Source organism: Carcharhinus amblyrhynchos, chromosome 13 (assembly GCF_965287045.1).
Source record: "Carcharhinus amblyrhynchos chromosome 13, sCarAmb.v2.hapA, whole genome shotgun sequence".
Classification (NCBI taxonomy): domain Eukaryota; kingdom Metazoa; phylum Chordata; class Chondrichthyes; order Carcharhiniformes; family Carcharhinidae; genus Carcharhinus; species Carcharhinus amblyrhynchos.
The window spans coordinates 20,265,091-20,284,757 of record NC_137336.1 but is presented as its reverse complement, the minus strand read 5'-3'; the positions used below and the strand labels follow the sequence as shown (position 1 = coordinate 20,284,757).

The 19,667-nt window shown below is 42.6% G+C and overlaps 1 protein-coding gene across 7 annotated transcripts in view; it reads right to left on the bottom strand.

Annotated features, from left to right (window-relative positions):
* Positions 1–19,667, bottom strand: part of LOC145351748 (teneurin-2-like) — a 1,559,410-nt gene that overhangs the window by 56,918 nt on the left and 1,482,825 nt on the right. For all 7 annotated transcript variants that reach the window (XM_080201351.1, XM_080201350.1, XM_080201352.1 and 4 more), the window contains 5 exons: positions 19,314–19,460; positions 14,103–14,319; positions 6,290–6,409; positions 4,411–4,672; positions 1,534–1,801 (listed from right to left, as the gene is read on the bottom strand). In XM_080201351.1, the coding sequence (XP_080057477.1) occupies positions 1,534–1,801; positions 4,411–4,672; positions 6,290–6,409; positions 14,103–14,319; positions 19,314–19,460 (1,014 nt within the window). The remainder of the gene's footprint in view (positions 1–1,533; positions 1,802–4,410; positions 4,673–6,289; positions 6,410–14,102; positions 14,320–19,313; positions 19,461–19,667) is intronic.

The window sequence follows — 19,667 nt, the reverse complement described above, 5'->3', positions numbered from 1 at the left end:
CACTGTTTCTAGTTTAATAACATCCTTTCTATAATAGGGTGACCTGAACTGTACACAGTTTTTGGAGTTCCGTTTGAAACTTCAAGATGAAAGAACTACCACTGATCCATGGCTGACTTGCAGAAGATTTCACTTGGGTTAATTCAGTTTGTTCGAGTAACTCACAAGCATGTTTCCTTAACCTATGAATCCTTCAGCAGTCATGCATCATGCACACAAAGATGTTTACTCAACAAACCAATAAATAAATCATAAATATACAATTGTACATAATTGCAATTATACATAATGATTTTATTTCTCTATGTACTGATGTTGCGCCATAGCATTTAAATGTCCCAATTGCTACAATTTTTTTTCCCTATGTAACAGCTGCAATTGGCTTTGAATTGCATCATTCTGAGCTGTTACATTTGATAATTAAAAATGCAGAGAATTCTTTACTTACCCTGCCAAACTATCCATTTGGAAAAAAAAATTACGGTTCTTTTAGAAAATTTTTGTTTGTGTGTGGCGATCCTTTTCAAAATGCTACATTTGCAATTCTACATAAAGCTTCTGGCTACTGATGTTGTGAAAAGGATCCAGTTTAGATTCAAGGATGCATCTCACAGCAGCCAGAACAACATGTGCGTGTGCATTACCTGTAAAAGGTGCAATAAGTTCCGAAGTCATTATTTGCATTTTTCTTTCTAGCCAAAATAATTCTCCAGGTGACTGGGGAATGTCCTGCGTTAGCTAGCCAGAGCTGTGCTGGCCTGCATGTCCTTAATAAACGTGATTACATCTGACCATCTGTGCTCTGAAGTTCTGCGCAGCACAATGGGTGGGGTCCATGGCAATCTATTTCATATTTCCATGATTTCACACAGAAAAATAGCTCACCATGCATTACATAAACTAACAGCTCTATGAAGGGCGATCTAGGGATCTAAATATAGGAGTTGGATGTCAAAAACTGCATGAATAGTGTAAAATCAACCTAGTTGTTTTATTATGGTCTTGCAGTTCACTCCAGACCTGGTTCAATTCCGGCCTTGGGTGACCATCTGTGTGGAGTTTGCACGTTCTCCCAGTGTCTGCATGGGTTTCCTCCGGGTACTCTGGTTTCCTCCTACAGTCCAATGATGTGTAGGTTAGGTTGATTGGCCATGCTCAATTGCCCCGCAGTGTCAGGGGATTAGCAGAATAAAAATGTGGGGTTACGGGGTCAGGCCTGGGTGGGATTATCGTTGGTGCAGGCCCGATTGTGCAAAAGGAGGCCATTTGGCCTATCGAGGCCGAGATTCTATGATTTTAATTCTTTGCATCACTCACACCAATCGATAAATCTGTTCCATTGATACAACTGTCTGAAAATTTCCTGTCTCGTACACCCTGTATGTATGACAGTGAGAACGGAAAATTTGGCACAGCCAAAATTCCACTCACTGCAGCGGGACTGGAAAATCCCAGCCACGGATAAGGTCAGAGAAATCCAACTCACTATATTTTGTTCTATTTTCAACATAAAAGCAAACTGAAAATTCCTACCAACGGCTTCGGAGAGACCGTAGACCTTCTGACTGTAGGCATCCGTTTTGTCCCATATGTAAGTGTAGGCCAGGTTAGGAGAAGCGTGGAAGTATTTCTGGAAGAGATGTCCTTCCACAGCCACCATCAGATGTACTTTAATTAAATTGATTGGCACAATGGATTGAGTCATTGTGACTTTCAGGAGGGATTTGTAGCCAGCGGTACGGGAGCTCAGATAGCATAACTTCAAACTGGAGCCCGGGATTTCGACTGCTTCGTGGAGAACCTGAACACACAACACGAACATGGTGAAATATCTGCGCTGTCAAGCAGCTATTAAGGCTTAATTTAGAAAGGTTGCAAAATGCATCTTTGCTAATGACTCATTATCATCCATTATTTAAAGCAGTAGAGTTGGATGTCAACCAACAGCAATGGATTAGCCCAGTCCATTAGAAAACAACACCAAAGTAATCATTTACGTGCTATTTGAGCCTAGGTTAAGGTCTGTGTTGTATTCTATATAAAAAGAAGAAAATTCTTGTATTTTATTTCACAGTAAAGGATCATTTCTGGTGTTTGTCGAAGGTGATACTCGTGACAAGTAACCCTGTCTACTTTCCCTAAAAAAAATGAATGTCAACAGTATGACCCACAGTGTCTGGGATTATTTAGCCTAACATACATAACAGGAGAAATAAACAGTGATTATTGATGGAAATACGACACTGTATAAGACACAGGAACTGGAGTCAGTAAACGAGCCCAAGGAGCCTGTTCCACCATTTAATTAATGGTGGCTTAACTTTATTTTAACTCCATTTTCCTGGCTGGAAGAATGATTCCTTTTAAAATCTTCTGTGTGGAACTTTATCAAGTACTTTCTGAAAATCCATATAGACAACAGAGCTGATTGGAGGTGGGCAAGGCCTTGAAGTGGCTATTAATTCTCCAAGTCAGGGCCACAGGGCAGCACAGTAGCACAGTGGTTAGCACTGCTGCTTCACGGCTCTAGGGTCCTTGGTTTGATTCCCGGCTTGGATCACTGTCTGTCTGGAGTTTGCATGTTATCCTCGTGTCTGCGTGGGTTTCCTCCGGGTACTCCGGTTTCCTCCCACAGTCCAAAGACGTGCGGGTTAGGTTGATTGGCCATGCTAAATTGCCTCTTAATGTCCAGGGATGTGCAGGTTAGAGGGATTAGTGGGTATAATATGTAGGGATATGGGGGTGGGACCTGGGTGGGATTGTGTTCGGTGCAGACTCGATGGGCCAAAGGGCCTCTTTCTGCACTGCAGGGTTCTATGAATTCTTTACAATTGGCCCAAGGGTTGGCAGGCTACCTGACACTCCTCCTGTAATGACTTTAACAAGGCTCAGGAGATGGGCCTCTTAGAATGTGAACTCCCTGATTAAGATCAGAATTGCCTGCCCAATCAGGGAGCCTCACGTGTCTTTAAAACTGGGAGTGTCAGGTCTTTCAGTGTCTGGATTCTGATGCACGTCTGAAGCACTCTATGAACGAAATAGAGTTTGTCAATCAAGGGGATCTGGTGAAGGGGCACTAGCCTCTGAGGAGTTATTTGATCCCTCAGCCCCTGTAAAATGGGAGAAAGGTTGGGAACGGATGGGTAGTCATTGGAAAGGCCACACATTGCACTTTATGAGCCTCCCCCCTCCTCCCCCACCCTCCCCTCCACTCATCTTCAAACAGGCCAATGGGGGACATAATTGTGTGCAGCTTTGATCTTTTCTGAGGAAGAATGTTCTTTCTCTCGAGGGAGTGCAGCAAAGGTTTACGAGGCTGATTCCAGGGATGGCAGAACTGATGTAAGAGGAGATTAGGATTATTTTTGCTGGAGTTCAGATGAATGAGGGGGGACCCCATAGAGACTTATAAAATTCTAACAGGACGAGACCGGGTAGATGTAGTAGGATATTCCTGATGGTGGGGGAGTTCAGAACCAGGAATCACAGTCTGAGGATTCGGGGTAGACCATTTAGGACGGAGGTGAGGAGACATTTCTTCACCCAATGAGTGGTGAGCCTGTGGGATTCATTACCACAGGAAGTATTCAAGTATTTAATGTATTCAGGAGGCGGCTGGATATAGCACTTAGGGTGAATGGGATCAGAGGTTATGGGGAGAAAGCAAGATTAGGCTGTTGAGTTGGATGATCAGCCATGATTGTAATAAATGGCAGAGCGGGGTCAAAGGGCTAAATGGCCTCCTCCTGCTCCGACCTTCAACACTTCTATAAAATCCAACCCCATGCAGCATTCCATACTGACATCAGGCTCGAGCCAAATTTGGATTTCGGCTCTATTTAAATGTAAGCAACAGGTACCAAACAGACACTCTGCTACAGCTTTTCAGGTCGAAAGGATAAGAAATTGGCTGGCTCCTAAGCTGAGACAAAGATCAGGTCTTGTAGATACTGGGATGGGTGGTATGGGTGGTGGGGATGGTATGGGTGGTGGGGGTGGTATGGGTGATGGGGGTGGAATGGGTAGTATGGGTGGTGGGGGTGGTCGGGGTGGTGGGGGTGGTGGGGGTGGTGGGAGTGGTGGTGGTGGGGAGGAGATACCTTGAAGGCGCTGGACACACAATAGAAATTTTATTTGCTTAAAAGCATCAGCAGGACAATGACATCTAGCTCTCCCACTGAACCTTTATCTGCCATTACAGAATGTGTGGCCTTGAATCGCACGATGGCACTTTGTTTAGCGCTCCTTCAGTGTACCCAAACAGGCACAGAGATGTGGCGACTCGGGAATTTTCACAGTTGCTTCACTGCAGTGTGAATGTCAGCCTACTCCTGACACTAATAAATAAACTTAAACTTATTCTCCTCCCCATCATGCTCGATTTTGTGTTGTCTTTACTCGTGCACTTACTTGGGTCTCAGGAATTATCGGGTTCTGCCCAGGAGAGGAACTAAAGAAAGTTGAAAGCGGTGAGGAGACGAGGATTGGTTCAGGCCGCACAAACCCACTTAGGTCGCAGCTCGGAATGGTGTTTTCTTCAGTCTTCATCACTAGAGTATTCATGGCATAGAAAGTGTTCCACGGAAGCCAGACTGTGCGCTCCTGGCTTAGGAACGGGGCACGCTCAAAGTGCAACGTAAGCGATGCACCGCCATTTGCAATCAAATCAAACCTAAAGGGGCAACAAAATAACCATAATTAAAACAAAAACCAACCTAGAACAGAACCAAGTGACTGTTGATATCATCGCCTGACCTTAGGCAACATAAAAATGACCATCAGAAACATTTATTCATTGCAAAATTCTTGCTAGACCCACACCAATGGAATTATTCAAATCAGAACAGAGCAGTAGATACGAACCTATGGTGATACTAGAACACAAATTAATTTTCTCTGCATCCCAAATTAATTATTAGAAGGTGTATTTTTTGTTCATTGTAATTAACAGTCAACATCCCATGGTGTTGTTGACAAGTCGGATGGTACATTGTTTCGTAAGAGCAGAAGTGTTACACAAGGTACTGAGCAACGTATTATTCTACTCTTGAGGTGAAGCTGTGTGTAATCTGACTTGTCCCTTCAAGGTGACAAAGCTTGATTGCTGTAAAAAAAAACCCCACCAGGTCAAGCCAAAGTTAATTGCTGTTAGTAATGATTGGTAGCGACTTCTAAATTCCCAGCTGAAGTCAGAGGAAACCAACATAAAAACTGTTTTCCCGTGTATTCTTAGAATTTTGAGGTGTGGTATCTGGACTGTAATCTATGTCAAAGCTTTAATATAAAAAGCTGTTCACAGTCTGGTGCAGAACAATTAAAAAGAAGACAACAAGAGTTCGGTGTCAGCTGGATGGGTTTGAGATGGCTGACGACACAGCTAAAGTGAAAATCTAAAGAAAATGCAAGCAGAGGTAGTCTCACTAACAGTATTATATATATATTACATTTGTTCCAAATAAATTGAATTAAAAAATTGTAAATATATATGTGCTGTTGCACTACTTCTGGCCCAGAATCCAAGTGTGGCTTGGAGACATACCATATTGCGCCATGTGAAAATTCCATATGGAATGACTGTGGGGGGAATGCTGGGGACCAGGGGATGTTGTGGCAGTGGCACTCACACATTTTGTATTGGGGTTACAAATGCAGTGCTTTCACCAGTTGTGCTGGGGGAATTATCATAGATCAAAGTGGGACCATGGTCATAGAAGGACAGATTATTCCCACATTGGGCCCCCACCTATTGATGTAGAGTTGTAAAGTTATCAATCTGCATCAAATATTGGAGAAGGGCACAGGTAGATTATAGAGCAAGAATTAGGGCTCGATGCTGCCATGTGGGGTCGAGAAAGATCTGTGCAGGAAGGGTCTGAACCGGCTTGGAAAGGAATGAATGGAGGACTGAAAGTGGCGGAAAGGAGGAGGATGACGGACATACTATCAAGTTGGATTTCCACTAGCCAATGACTCTTGCTGGGAATAGATATGTGTGAGCTAAGAGATGAGGGCTAGCTTGAGATTGCCTGTCATATCCTTATGGAAGATTAGTCCAATGATGGTCACTGCCCATGCTCAATGACAGAGATAATCGCTGGGCATTTACTGTGTCTCAAAACTATACTCCTCAACCAGTCAGGAGAGGGTAAAGGTAGGAAGAAGTTGGGAGAAATAAATTAATGAAATGGATCAAACTGTTTCAATTAATGAATTAGGTATGTAAAATCCATGAAAGAGGGACCATAGTGGGTAGAGCAATCTCAATGAGAAAATCAAAGCATTGACTCACGTGCCATCCTGACGAGTAATTGTGTATCCATATTGAGGATATTTGACAAATGATACATTTACTCCAACCAATGGTGTTCCATCTTTTGTAAAGACTTGTCCTCTGATTAGCGAAGCTAAGCTGTGATTAAGTAAAAACCCAAGACAGGGTTGAAATAGGAAACAGTACACATGCACACATACACACACACAGACACACACAAACACGCATACACATACACGCACGCACGCATGCATTGGCTGCTGAATTGAAACTGAAGGCATATAAATTAACTCTTGAAATACTGCTCCCACTTTTGTTTTTCATAGGATTTTTATGTGTAGGAACACCATCCTAATGCTTATGTTTTCTATGATTATCTTTTGGTTTATGGTCAAATTGCTGGGATATCTGCAATTCCTGCTAATTTGATAATGGACTGCAAAGTGTTTCCATGGAGTGATACATCCACAAACCTAAGCATGCACTGAGGTGAAGAGTTTCCCACATATATGACAGGGTCTGCTGGAATTTAACCCATTAACAGTAAGCACACAACATTGCTAAATATTCCACAGCCTGTCCAAGTATGATCAACCAGTCGGCAAGGACACTCGGGCCTCAGATGCCTCCAAGAAGACAGGCTCGTTAATAATAATAAAGCCCGCCTAACTTAGGCAACGGATTGTCAAGTCTTCTGAAAATATACCTTTCCATCTTTAGTTCTATATTTTGGAGTCATGAGGAGAGTCCACTTGGTCCACCCAACCTCCAAAACAATGAAAAATCATCAATATTTAGTCTACAGCACACCACTCTATTTACATCATTGTTCTGATGCATGAAGCAATACCCATTTCAGCACATAAAACAAAGCAACTTAGTTCTTCATTGTACAGTGGTATCGCAAGCAAACAGCCTGCATTTTATAGTCATTGCCCAACATGACATTATGACGCAAATAGTTGGACTCCACCTAGTTGCCAAAATTTTCACACCATATCTGAACAATAGTTATTTCTATGCATAATTATAAAGCAACAAGGAAGCATATTGCAGACTTTAGGTCTAAGAAACTTTCCAGATTGGCTCATCCACCATAACTTTTTTTAAATTCACTCGTGGTACACAGGCCAGCATTTATTGCCCATCCCTAGTTGCCTTCAGAGGGCAGTTGAGAGTCAACCACATTGTTGTGGCTCTGGGGTCAAATGTAGGCCAGACTAGGTAAGGACAGCAGATTTCCTTCCCTAAAGGACATTAGTGAACCAGATAGGTTTTTCCAACAGTTGACAATGGTTTCATGGTCATCAGCACGTTGTTAATTCCAGATTTTTAAAAATCAAATTCAAACGCCACCATTTGCAGTGCTAGGATTCGAACCTAAGACCCCAGAACGTTAGCTGACTTTCTGGATTAATAGTCAAACGATAATACCACAAGGCCATTGCTTCCCCAGGAGGGCTGAAGCTGGGGCCTAAGTTGAGCTCAGTAAAAAAAAGTTGTAGCCGTTCAAAACACAAATTGCACTTTTTTTTAAAAGAAGTATGTTCAACACTTTCTGATCTCCAGGGTAATACAAAATGTGTAAGCACATTTAGAAAATTTCTGGAAGAAATGCAAACAGTGGCTGGATATTATTTCTGTAAAAAATACTGAACATATGGAGATTGGTGAGTTTCCTTTCATGTTCTTGACTGTTAACGGTGGAAGTAATCACTCTCTGTAATTAAAAGGGTAACTTTACTAAAGCTTGCTGAATTTTTACATTTTCCACTGAAGTATCTACAATCTGTCAAGACTGCAATTTTAATTCGAATCTTTCAATCTTCAATAACCATAAAGTATGCAATTAAGATAGGCAGTCTATCTTTCTGTAGCTATTTTTGGTCCAGCAATACAGCTCTTTGTAGGTGAGCCTTTCCTTCATAGTGAGTGTGATTTCAATTAACAAAATACCTTAGGAAACATTCAATAAACATGGTGAGCTCTGAAGAAGAATCATACGGGCTCAAAACATTGGCTGGAATTTTCTAGCCTTGTCCATGGCTGGGATTCTCCAGTCCTGCTGCTGTGAATGGAGATTTGGCTGAGGGCCAAATTCTCCATTTTTGGTGGCAGCAGTGGCATACATCATCAGAGAATTCCAAACAGTTACTCTACTTCTCTCTCCATAGATGCTGCCAGACCTGCTGTTTCTATCCTCAGCATTTTCTGCTTTTATTTCAGATTTCCAGCATCTGCAGCATTTTGCTTTTATTTTAAATTTGTGCCTTCTTGATCTCAATTCTTTCATGAGTGGAAACAGTTCTTTACATCTACTCTGTTCAGACCCCTCATGATTTTGAACACCTCTATCAAACTTCCTCTGAGCCTTCTTTTCCTGAAGAAAAATTGTCCCAAGTTCTCCAATCTATTTTCAAAACTCCTCATCCCTGGAACCATTCTTGTGAATCCTTTCTGCACACTCTGCAATGCCTTCAATATTCTTAAAATATGACACTCAGAACTGGATGCAATTCTCCAGCTAAGGCCAAACTAGAGTCTTATACAAGTTAACATAACCTTCTTGCTCCTGTACACTGTGCCACTATTAATATAACCCAGGATATTGTATGCTTTATTAACTACTCTCTCAATCTGCCCTGCCACTTTCTATGAATGTGTACACGCAGGTCCATCTGCTTCGGCATCCCCTTTAGAATTGTAATCTGTTTTATATTGTCTTTCCACCTCCTTCCTAACATAATGAATCATATTTCTTTGCATTGAACTTCATCTGTCACCTGTCTGCCCATTCACTAACTTCTCTATGTCCTCACAGTTCACGATGCCTTCAAAGTTTTACATCAATCACAAACTTTGAAATTGTGCCTTGTACACCAAGGTCCAAATCATTAACAACTATCAGGAAAAGCAAGGTCCCAATACTGACCTCAGTCTTACTGCAGCTTAAAACACATCCATTAACCATTACTGCTTCCTGTCCTCAAGCCATTTCATATTCATGCTGCTACTGCCATATTCATTCCATAAATTATAAATTTGCTCACGAATCTGTTATGTGGCATTATGTCAAATGTATTTTGGAAGTACACCACCTCAACATCATTACCGTCATCTATCCTCTCAATTAGCTCATCAAGAAACCCCAGCAAGTTCTTTAACCATGATATTCCCTTAAGCAACCCATGCTGGCTTTCCATAATTAAGCTGTATTTGTCCATGTGACTATTACTTTTGTTGCAGATTATTGATTCATATGTGATACAAGGAGGCAGTCTAAGAGGCAGTAAATTAACATATTAACATATGTCTTTTATAGGCATATAAATAGTAGGATAATAACCAGAAAGTGGGACTGCTCAGGCAACAAAAAGGGGCATTGAGGCAGTGGACTAGGCTGAGGCACCAAATGTGTAATTTGCAGGTATCTGCAAAAATGATAGTGAGGAAGGGGATAAGTGAGATAATGGAAATTGATAAAGAAATTATATTAGAGAGGCTGGCTGTATTTAAAAGTGAAAAGTCACAAAGGCTTGATGGGCTGCACCCAAGGAACCTAAGGGAAGAAATTGTGGAGGTACTGACCATAATCCTTCAATTCTCCGAGACAGGGAATGGTGCCAGAGGATTGGAGAATTACAATGGGTATGTTTTTGTTCAAAAAGGGGTGTAGGGATCACTGCAGCCACGAGAAACCAGTCATTTTAATTTCAGTGGGAGGAAAGCTTTTAGAATGAATCATGCAGGACAAATTTAAGAATCACTCAGAAAAGGGCAGATTAACTAAAGAAAGCCAGCTGATCATGTTTAACTAATTTCATTGAATTCGAGACCGGGATTCTCTGATGTCGGACTCCCTGACACCGCTGCCAGTGAGAGTGGAGAATTTGATGCTTGAATTTGAACAGCACCTCGTCTTCTGATTGGGCAATTTACAGCCTTCCAAATTGAACATTGAGTTCAACAACTTCACAGCATAAACTCTCTCCTCCACCTTCACCCTATTTCCACTTATTTTATTTCATTCTGTTTCTTTTTTCATTTCATTCATCCATTTTTAATCACTGTTTTTTCTCACTTCCATTTTTCCACTTCTCCATTCCCGATCTTCTTTTGCAACTTTCCCCCGCTCCCCCTACCTTCAGTTCAGGGCAACTGCCTTAACCATCTGTATCTCTGTTCTGCCATTCACACATCCTGATCACTTTATGGACATATTTAGCAACTCTCCTAGCCTTCTCCATCCTCATTTTCCTTCCCTTTGTACCAACCGAAGGGCCTGTTCTGCGCTGTAATGTAACACAGCACCCCACCCCACCACCTTCATATTATAATTCTTCTCTGATTTTCTTTGCTCTTAGGTCTGACAAAAGATCATCCATGCTCGAAAATGTTGGCTCAATTCTCCACAGATGCTGTCAGACCTGCTGAGATTTTCCAGCATTTTCTGTTTTTGTTTCAGATCGCAGCACCTGCAGTATTTTGCTTTTATCTTAGGTATCTCTGACATGACACCTATGTCAGACTCCTATTCATAGGCCACAGCTCAGCCTTTAACACCATTATTCCTATGAGACTCATCTCCAAACTCTGCGGCCTAAGGCTTGGCTCCTCCCACTGGAACTAGGTCCTCGACTTCCTAATCCACAGTGCAGTCAGTAAGGATAGGCAACAACACCTCTTCCATGATCATCCTCAACACTGGAGCTCCACAAGGCTGTGTTCTCAGCCCCCCACTATACTCCTTGTATATCTATAACTGTATGGCCAAATTCCCCTCCAACTCGATTTTCAAGTTTGCCGATGACACCACCTTTGTGGATCAGAACTCAAACAATAACGAGGCATAGTAGAGGAAAGTGACAGAGAATCTGGGTGAATGGTGAAGCGACAATAATCCCTCCCTCAATGTCAACAAAATAAAGGAGTTAGTCATCGATTTCAGGAAGCATAGTGGAGGGCATGCCCCTGTCTACATCAATGGCGATGAAGTAGAAATGGTTGAGAGCTTCAAGTTTTTAGGTGTCCAGATCACCAACAACCTGCCTGGTCTCTTGATGTGGACGTTACAGTTAAGAAAGCACACCAATGCCTCTATTTTTTCAAGAGACTAAGGAAATTTGGCATGTCCACGACAACTCTCACCAACTTCTACAATGCACCATATAAAGCATTCTTTCTGGTTGTATCACAGCTTGGTTTGGCTCCTGCTCTGTCCAAAACAGCAAGAAACTACAAAGGGTCATGAATGAAGTCCCGACCATCACTCAAACCAGCATCCCATTCATGACTTTGTCTACACTTCTGGCTGTGTCAGCAAAGCAACCAGCAAAATGAAAGATCCCTTGCACCCGAGACATTCTCTCTTCCAGCTTCTTCCGTCGGGAAAAAGATTCAAAATTCTGAGATCATGTACCAACTGACTCAAGAACAGTTCTTTCCTGCTACCATTAAACTTTTGAATGGACCTACCTCACATTAAGTTGATCTTTCCCTACACCCTAGCTATGACTGTAACACTACATTCTGCACTCTCTCCTTTCCTTTCCCACATATGGTATGCTTTGGCTACATAGCACGCAAGAAACAATACTTTTCACTGTATATTAATATATGTGACAACAATAAACCAAATCAAATCAAATGATGGGGTTGGAGATCCCCTCTTCCATTCATGTAATCCCCAGTGTTTAGTCCCATTAAACACAGTAAATAACAAAATCTTAACCACTTCCGGCCAGTGCTAAACTGATTCTTTAAATTTACATTTATTTATTCGTGTCACAGGTAGGCATACATTAACACTGCAGTCAAGTTACTGTGAAAATCCTGCAGTCACCACGCTCCTGTTCAGCTACACTGAAGGTGAATTTAGCAATGGCCAATGCATCTAACCAGCACGTCTTTCGGACTGTGGGAGGAAACAGGAACGCCTGGAGAAAACCTGGTCAGGCGCAGGGAGAACGTGCAGACTGTGTCCCAAGCCTGGAATCGAACTGGTGTCCCTGGTACTGTGCGGCAGCAGTACTAACCATTGTGCCGTCCCAATTCTTGTGAGATGTTGGACGAGTGAAGAAGACTGGTTGCAAGAGTGTGCAATTTTGAAAGCGTTTGATGTGGAGAAAAGGGGAATTCAGCAGACAGATGTGGTCAGAGTCTCCAACCTCAAGAGGCGATGCAGGAAAAACAGATCAAGAGTTAAGAATTAGTGGGAGGGGAATCTTCACACTTTTGGTGTGGGGGCGGGGAGGAATCTTCACACTTTTGGTGTGGGGGGGGTGTTATCTGATGGGTGTGGCAGTCCCAAAAAGCAGGCATTTCTTCCTTGACCTGCTACCAGTTTGCCATATTTCACCTGATGGGCTGGCTATTTGGCATGGCCTCCCTCTGGTAAAAGTCAAGTGGCAACAGCTGGAGGCTCTTATGTGGCCATTAAAAAGCTATTGGCTCAGTGCATCACCCAAAGCCTCCCTTACCATGGGTAAGATCACAGTGGCGGGGAGGGAGGTGGATGCTGGTGGCAGAGGGTAGGCATTGAGCATGTCACTACTACCATGGTGCATGATTTCGCCTCCTCCAACCTGCTATCGCACCCATAGGGGGAGGGGTTGTACAATTGCTTGAAAAAGGAAGACTTTACTTTGCCACAACCCATTTCAAGTCTGAGTTAGACCAATGATTGTCCTAGACGTGGCATTATCTATATCTATCATAGTGCCAACGGAGGTTATTTTAACTCCAAGAATGGGTGGTCCTGAAGAAGAGACATGTAACATTTTTAAACCCAATCTAATTTGAATGTTGGTGAGTGACTAGCCCACTGACTTGTCAATAAAAGCTTTTAAGATGAGAGAGGGGATTAAGGGTTATGGGGAGAGGGCGGGAATGTGGAACTGAGCCACGACAGATCAGCCATGATCTTACTGAATGGCGGGGCAGGCTCGAAGGGCTAGTTGGCCTACTCCTGCTCCTATTTCTTATGTTCTTATGTTCTAAGTAGGCTGTCTGCCTCCATTTTAACAGTTTATTTTGTTTTTAATTCACATCAGTTAGATTTCCCAGAACTCAGGCACACCAGCAGGCAAAGGGAGGGTGAAAAAAGCTAGATCAACAAGTTAAATTGAATTTATAGCACTGCTTGTGGGTCAGGGGAACAGGAATGTTTCCTCCAGGCTCAATACGTTTACATACCATGCAACTGACTCTCCAAACTCCTCATGATCTCCAAGTGCCATCCAGCCTGCTGAGATCTCCAAATCCGCCATTCCCAATTTCTCACTACTCCAAATTCCCCAACCCCCTGTGCTGTCTCTGACCTCCTACTGTCCGTGGTCTTTGAGGCTCCCCCCACACAACTGCCATCCATTCCTCAGCAGCCTTCCCATTGCCTGGCAACCAGTTTGTCAATAAGGGTGGCTGTCTGCCGCAAGATCTATGGGAAAGATGGGAAAGATTCCTTGAACGCAAGTCCTGCAGGATATCTGGGAAACTCTTACTTCTGGGGTTCCATCCAAAAATCCATCTTCCTCACTTTTCATGGTCCCAGGTAAATATTATGGCCAAAAATATCTGTGATACTTGCAATTATGACAAATACAGATACTTTATGTGAGGGTAAATCAAGGTATGAACTTGCTATCTATCCTTACGGCAAAACTCTGAGTTGACTACCTCAAATTATGCCAAACAAAACCTGCTTAACGACTGGAAATATCAAGCAATCTTTGGGTTTAAAGGTCACCAGAAATTTTGGTTCAAAAGCTGATTCTATGCACAATGTTTCATTTTCACTTGTCTCTTTATCTTAACAAAAGAAAACTTTCTTTACCTGCCATTGAATGGGTTTTCCCCGGGGATTATGTGAGTTCTGTCCTTGCCCACTAGGAGCTTAATGCGGTCATAAAAAGATCTCACAACTTGAGTGGAGAGTTCCCATTGGTTCTGCTGGATGATGTCCAAAGGGTCATGTGACCCATGACAGAGAGGGTTAGACTGGCAGCTGGACTGAAGGCAGCAGTCTGGATCCATGCAATCTATCAGTCCATCTACAGCAAGCAGAGAGGAGGAGATATTTATTCAGCAAATGACAAGTTCAACTGTGCAACATGATGGTCATGCCCTCTGCTTATCTTTTCACAAAAGGACACATTACAAAGCTAGTTATGACAAATTTGTGCCATATTTATTTATTTCACAAATTAGCTTACATTAACGCCACAATGAAGTTACTGTGAAAATCCCCCGGTCATTATACTCTGGCACCTGTTCAGGTAGACTGAGGGAGAGTTTAGCACGGCCAATGCAGCTAACCAGCATGTCTTTCAGACTGTGGGAGGAAACTGGAGCACCCGGAAGAAACCCATGCAGACATGGGGAGAATGTGCAGACTCTGCCCAGACAGTGACCTAAGCCAGGAACTGAACCCTAGTCTCTGATGCTGTGAGGCAGCAGTGCTAACCACTGTACCACCATGTCGCCCCGGTGCTGCACCATTGCAACTTTATAAAACTTTGTTTACGCCGCACTTCGAACATTGCACTCAATTTTTGTCACCACATTACAGGAAGGATGTGGAGAGGATGCAGAAGAGGTTTACCAGGATGCTGCCTGGATTAGAGGGCATGAGGAGAGGCTGAATGAACTAGGGTTATTTTCTCTGGAATGGCGGAGGCTGAGGGGAGATCTGATAGAAGTCTATTAAATTATGACAGGTGTACATAGGGTTGACAGTCAGAATCTTCTACCCAGAGTGGAAATGTCTAATACTTAAGATGAAAGAGGGAACGTTCAAAGGAGATGTGAGAGACAAGTTTTTTACACAGAGAGTAATAGGTGTCTAGAACGTGCTGCCAGGGGTGGTGGTGTCGGCAGATATGATAGGGACATTTAGGCAGTTTTTAGACAAGAACGTGAATATGCAAGGAATAGAGGGATATGGACCAAGGGCAGGCAGAAGAGGTTAGTTTAACTTGGCGCTATGTTCAGCACAGTATCGTTAGCCAAATGGCCTATTCCTGTGCAGTATTGTTCTATGTTCTTACAAATCCAAGTCCAAAGTTACTGTTGTAATTATGAATTGAAAGAAGGTGAAAGCTGAAAAGGTCTTGTGATATTCAAAGTGATGAAGGTGACTTATAGTATAACAAATGTTATACGTTTTGGCTGACACAGAGGTTAGCACTGCTGCCTCACAATGCCAGGGACCCAAGTTTAATTCCTGGCTTGGGTCACTGTGAGGAGCTTGCATGTTCTCCCCGTGTCTGCAAGGGTTTCCTCCAGGTGCTCCGGTTTCCTCCCACAGTCCAAAAGATGTGCTGGTTAGGTGCAGTGGCCATGCTAAATTCTCCCTCAGTGTACCTGAACAGGCACTGGAGTGTGGTGATTAGGGGACTTTTGCAGTAACCTCATTGCAGTATTAATGTAGGCCTACTTGTGACTAATAAATGCACTTTATGATGGGGTGAAACGTGGCAACATAATCTTCCAAGAGACGTGTACATAAATATTGAAGAAAGCTGGTTCTTTCCATGAGGCAAAAGGAATTTGTAATAAACATCATACCCCATAGCATCATCCAGCACTTTCCTGTGGCAAATATGACAAGAAAAGGTGAGATATTGCACATTACCAATATCTCATTGATCTAGATAATTAAAAGATAGGTGTTCCAGTTATTTTTGTTCTAGATTCTCATTACCGGGCAAACCTGGCACTGTTTCATCCTGTTAGACAGTTAGTGGACTCCTCGTCTGCCCATTTAATTCTCATGACTATATCCCAGAGAGACCGTCAGTCAACATCAGCACATTTATCTGTCAGCCAGCCCTATCAGAAACACAATAATGCAACAATCTTCACTAAGCTAATCTGCCGCCCAATCCTGCATTTATCTTGCAAACAATCAAGTACTCAGCAAACTGTGGAGAACTGCTCGTTTGCAAAGCAGGAGGCTGTGAATGTGATATCAAAGCCTCCTTAGAAAGCACCATCAGCAAAGTCTCAGTGGTGTACAATCAGCTACAGGGAACAACTTGACGTTCTCAGGCACAGCTGTCACCCTGGAGAATCAGAATTACATTGGACTTGTTATTTGCTTATATTTATTATTGACGAGTACAATGTTGCTGTGGCTTGTTTGACTCCATCAGCACAGCTTTGCTCTCGAAGAAGAACCGTTGTCCAATTTAATAAGGATTTCAATATTCCCACCAACATTACAGCCTGCCAGCATTATCTTCACATTGGAAACCTAAGAGTTCTGGGGACATGAGGTACAACTGGATGATCTTGTTGGAGCAGCTAGCGAAGGATCCCTGCCCATGTGTGACCTAACCCCACTTCACTGGCAGCAGTGAGGTGCAGAGCAAGTGCAATAGTGCTCAGTGTTATACTTCTCACTGAACCTAATCTGAGGGAAGATGCAGGCAGGCCCAATCTGGCTGACTTGGCTTAGCTCTTGTGCACTTTTAGGTTTAGTGGTCTGACTCCCTCGCACTTCCAAGCCTCAGTTACTTCAATCTCACACCTGTCAGACTCAGCAACTCCCTCCCATCAATTTCCTCTTATTTTCCTTTTCCTTTTGTTCAAAGCACTGTCAGCATTCTAAATTCAACTGTGGGCCATACGATTTATGGAAGATTTATAATGCTTACGACTTGCACGTGTACATTACATACGCATCTTTAAGTTCTCACATTAATAATGAGCTTTGGAAGAAAAAAACTTGCACAAGTCACTCGTCTTTTATCGATCAGTGTGAGTTAGCAATGCCCGCGTTTCCGGATCATAGAAATTGAACAGATTGAAAAGAAAGTGTTTAAATTAATCACAGTTCTTTACAATTGACAGTTTCTTTTTAAGGAAAGTGTTCTCATCATTGAGGCACCGATACGCATCGCTAATAAGTGGTGGGGCGTGGGTTCATGCCCATCTCAATCCAGTTGAGTTGAGTTACATTACCAACAGGCAGCAAAGGCTAGATATTTGCCCATAAGCAGGCGAGAGAATTATCACTGGATTAATTTCATGCAGCTGTTTTCCTGGGCTTTGTTTCAAACACTCCAGGGGAAAAAAAAATGAAGACCATTCTTCAGGACACGACTGCAAACAGCTCAGGAAAAAAATTGTGGGAACAATAAAAAAAAAGTTGTGTATTTTTTTCAACTGAATATTTCTGTGCGGCAAGGTGGCACAGTGGGCAGCACTGCTGCCTCACAGCGTTAGGGATCCAGATTCGATTCTCGACTTGGGTCACTGTCTGTGCTGAGTCTGTATGTTGTCCCCCTGTCTGCGTCGGTTTCCTCCAGGTGCTCCAGTTTTCTCCCACAGTCTGAAAGATGTGCTGGTTAGGTGCATTGGCCAAACTAAATTCTCCCTCAGCATGCCTGAGTATGGCAACGAGTGTTAATGTAGGTCTACTTATGACAATAATAAATAATTTAAATTTCTTTTGTCATTGATAAAGCTAATAGGCATGTGGGAACAAGGCTATAAGCTGTCAGTGAAGTGTCCACTTTCCCATTGTTGTGGAAGGTGGTAAATCATGAGGATGGACATTGAAAGCAGAAAAAGCTGCAAATACCCAGACATGAAAAACAAACCTGTTAATATTTCAGGTCAAAGAGCTTTCATCAGAAAAGGGGGAAGATAGAATGATTGAACGAATGATAGCATCCCTACAGTGCAGAAAGAGGCCTCCGCCCCATTGAGTCTGCACCAATTCTTCGAAAGAGCATTTTACCCAGAACCTCCCACCCACCCTATTCCTGTAACCCTCAAGCATTTACCACGGCTAACCCAACTAACCTACACATCTTGGGATACTAAGGGGCAATTTAGTGTGGCCAATCCAGCTAACTTGCACATCTTTGGACTGTGGGAAGGAGCTGGAGCCTCCGGAAGACGCCCACATAGACAGGGGGAGATAAGAGTAAGGGGGAGCAGAAAAGCTGGCAGCATCACAAGGCAAATTAGAAACTCTCTTTAAATGTTGGAGGACGGGAGACCTATTGCTGATACCATTTTTTAAAAGGCTTTCTGCAATGAAAATATCTTTTTAATCAGTGAGCCGCTTGAAACAAATCCTTTAGATTAAATAAAGACAATATAAAAAGTGCAAATTATAGCAAAGGGAGAGGGATTAATGATGGAATTGATGAAAGAATGAGTTAGATCGTAAAATACTAAGGTGGAAATAGCATTTAAAGGTGTGCAAGTCAAGGAATGGATTAAAAGATTAACTCATGGGCAGGGAATTTGCATGGAAGATAGCTGAGGGCATTATTCTGTCAATTTCAAGTGTGATAGGATGCTGCAACTTGGAAGATGGTAATGATGGGCTTGGAGCAAGGAGGGCTAGAGAATTCAGGCGTTTAAAACCATTCAGGGAAGTGGTTAAATACATGCTGACTCCTTCGAATCAACAACAAATCATTACAAATAGATGGAGGGATAAGATCAAGTCCTGTTGAGATGTAGGGAAAGGAATCAGACATGTGGAACATAAAACAAGGTTATTGTGAGTGAGTCACAGTGGTAAGCATTTGTTAAGAGACCAAAAAGAGGTATGTTGCAACAAAAGATGAGTTCTTAAATTGAATATTCAGGAGAGTTTATCTTTAAAAAAAACCCGAAAGAACGGCAAAGGAACAAGTGATGAATGAACTATGCATTAAAAATTCCTCCATTTTCCCGCTTTCTGCTTGCCCTCTTGCTATGATAATCAATTTAAGATTGGCAAGAGCCAATTTTAGAGTGTGAACACACAGCCTCCCCATTTCATTGCTCTCAAACTCAAGAGCAGGATTTCTTAAAGTGTCTGAGAAAGTTGTGGAATTCTCATGTTGAGAAAATGGATGGCGTAAATTGGATTGCCTGAGGACTGTGATTCAATGCACCATCTGCATCTCTTTACATTGAAGAATGACTGCCAGCTTCCAGTTTGCCCGGGGAGTGCATCAGGGTTGGTGGGGTCCATTCTGCAACTCGGTATAGATTTCTCATTTGCAACCCAACATCATTTCCCCCACTGTAAACTCACCTCCTTCATTGTCTTTGCCATCTGTACAAGATGTCTCCATTGCAACGTTGCATCCTGGGCCTCGCCAGCCAGTCTGGCAGACGCAGTGCCAACTGTTCTGGCTGAGGGTGCACCTCCCATTGCCATTGCACAGATCAGGGCAGCCATCTGTTATTTTTAAAAAAGAAGAGATTAAAAGGAGCCGTTATGAATAGCAATTCAGCGGCAAGATCCAAAGTGCCTATTAGCACATCTTAATACATCTGAAACCTGAAAACACATTAAGGCAGCAAAATCTATATGAAGGATTGATTTGAGTCTTGCCAGTTAGTATTGTATGAATCTAACCTTTAGTTGCTAAAGCTATTCAATGAT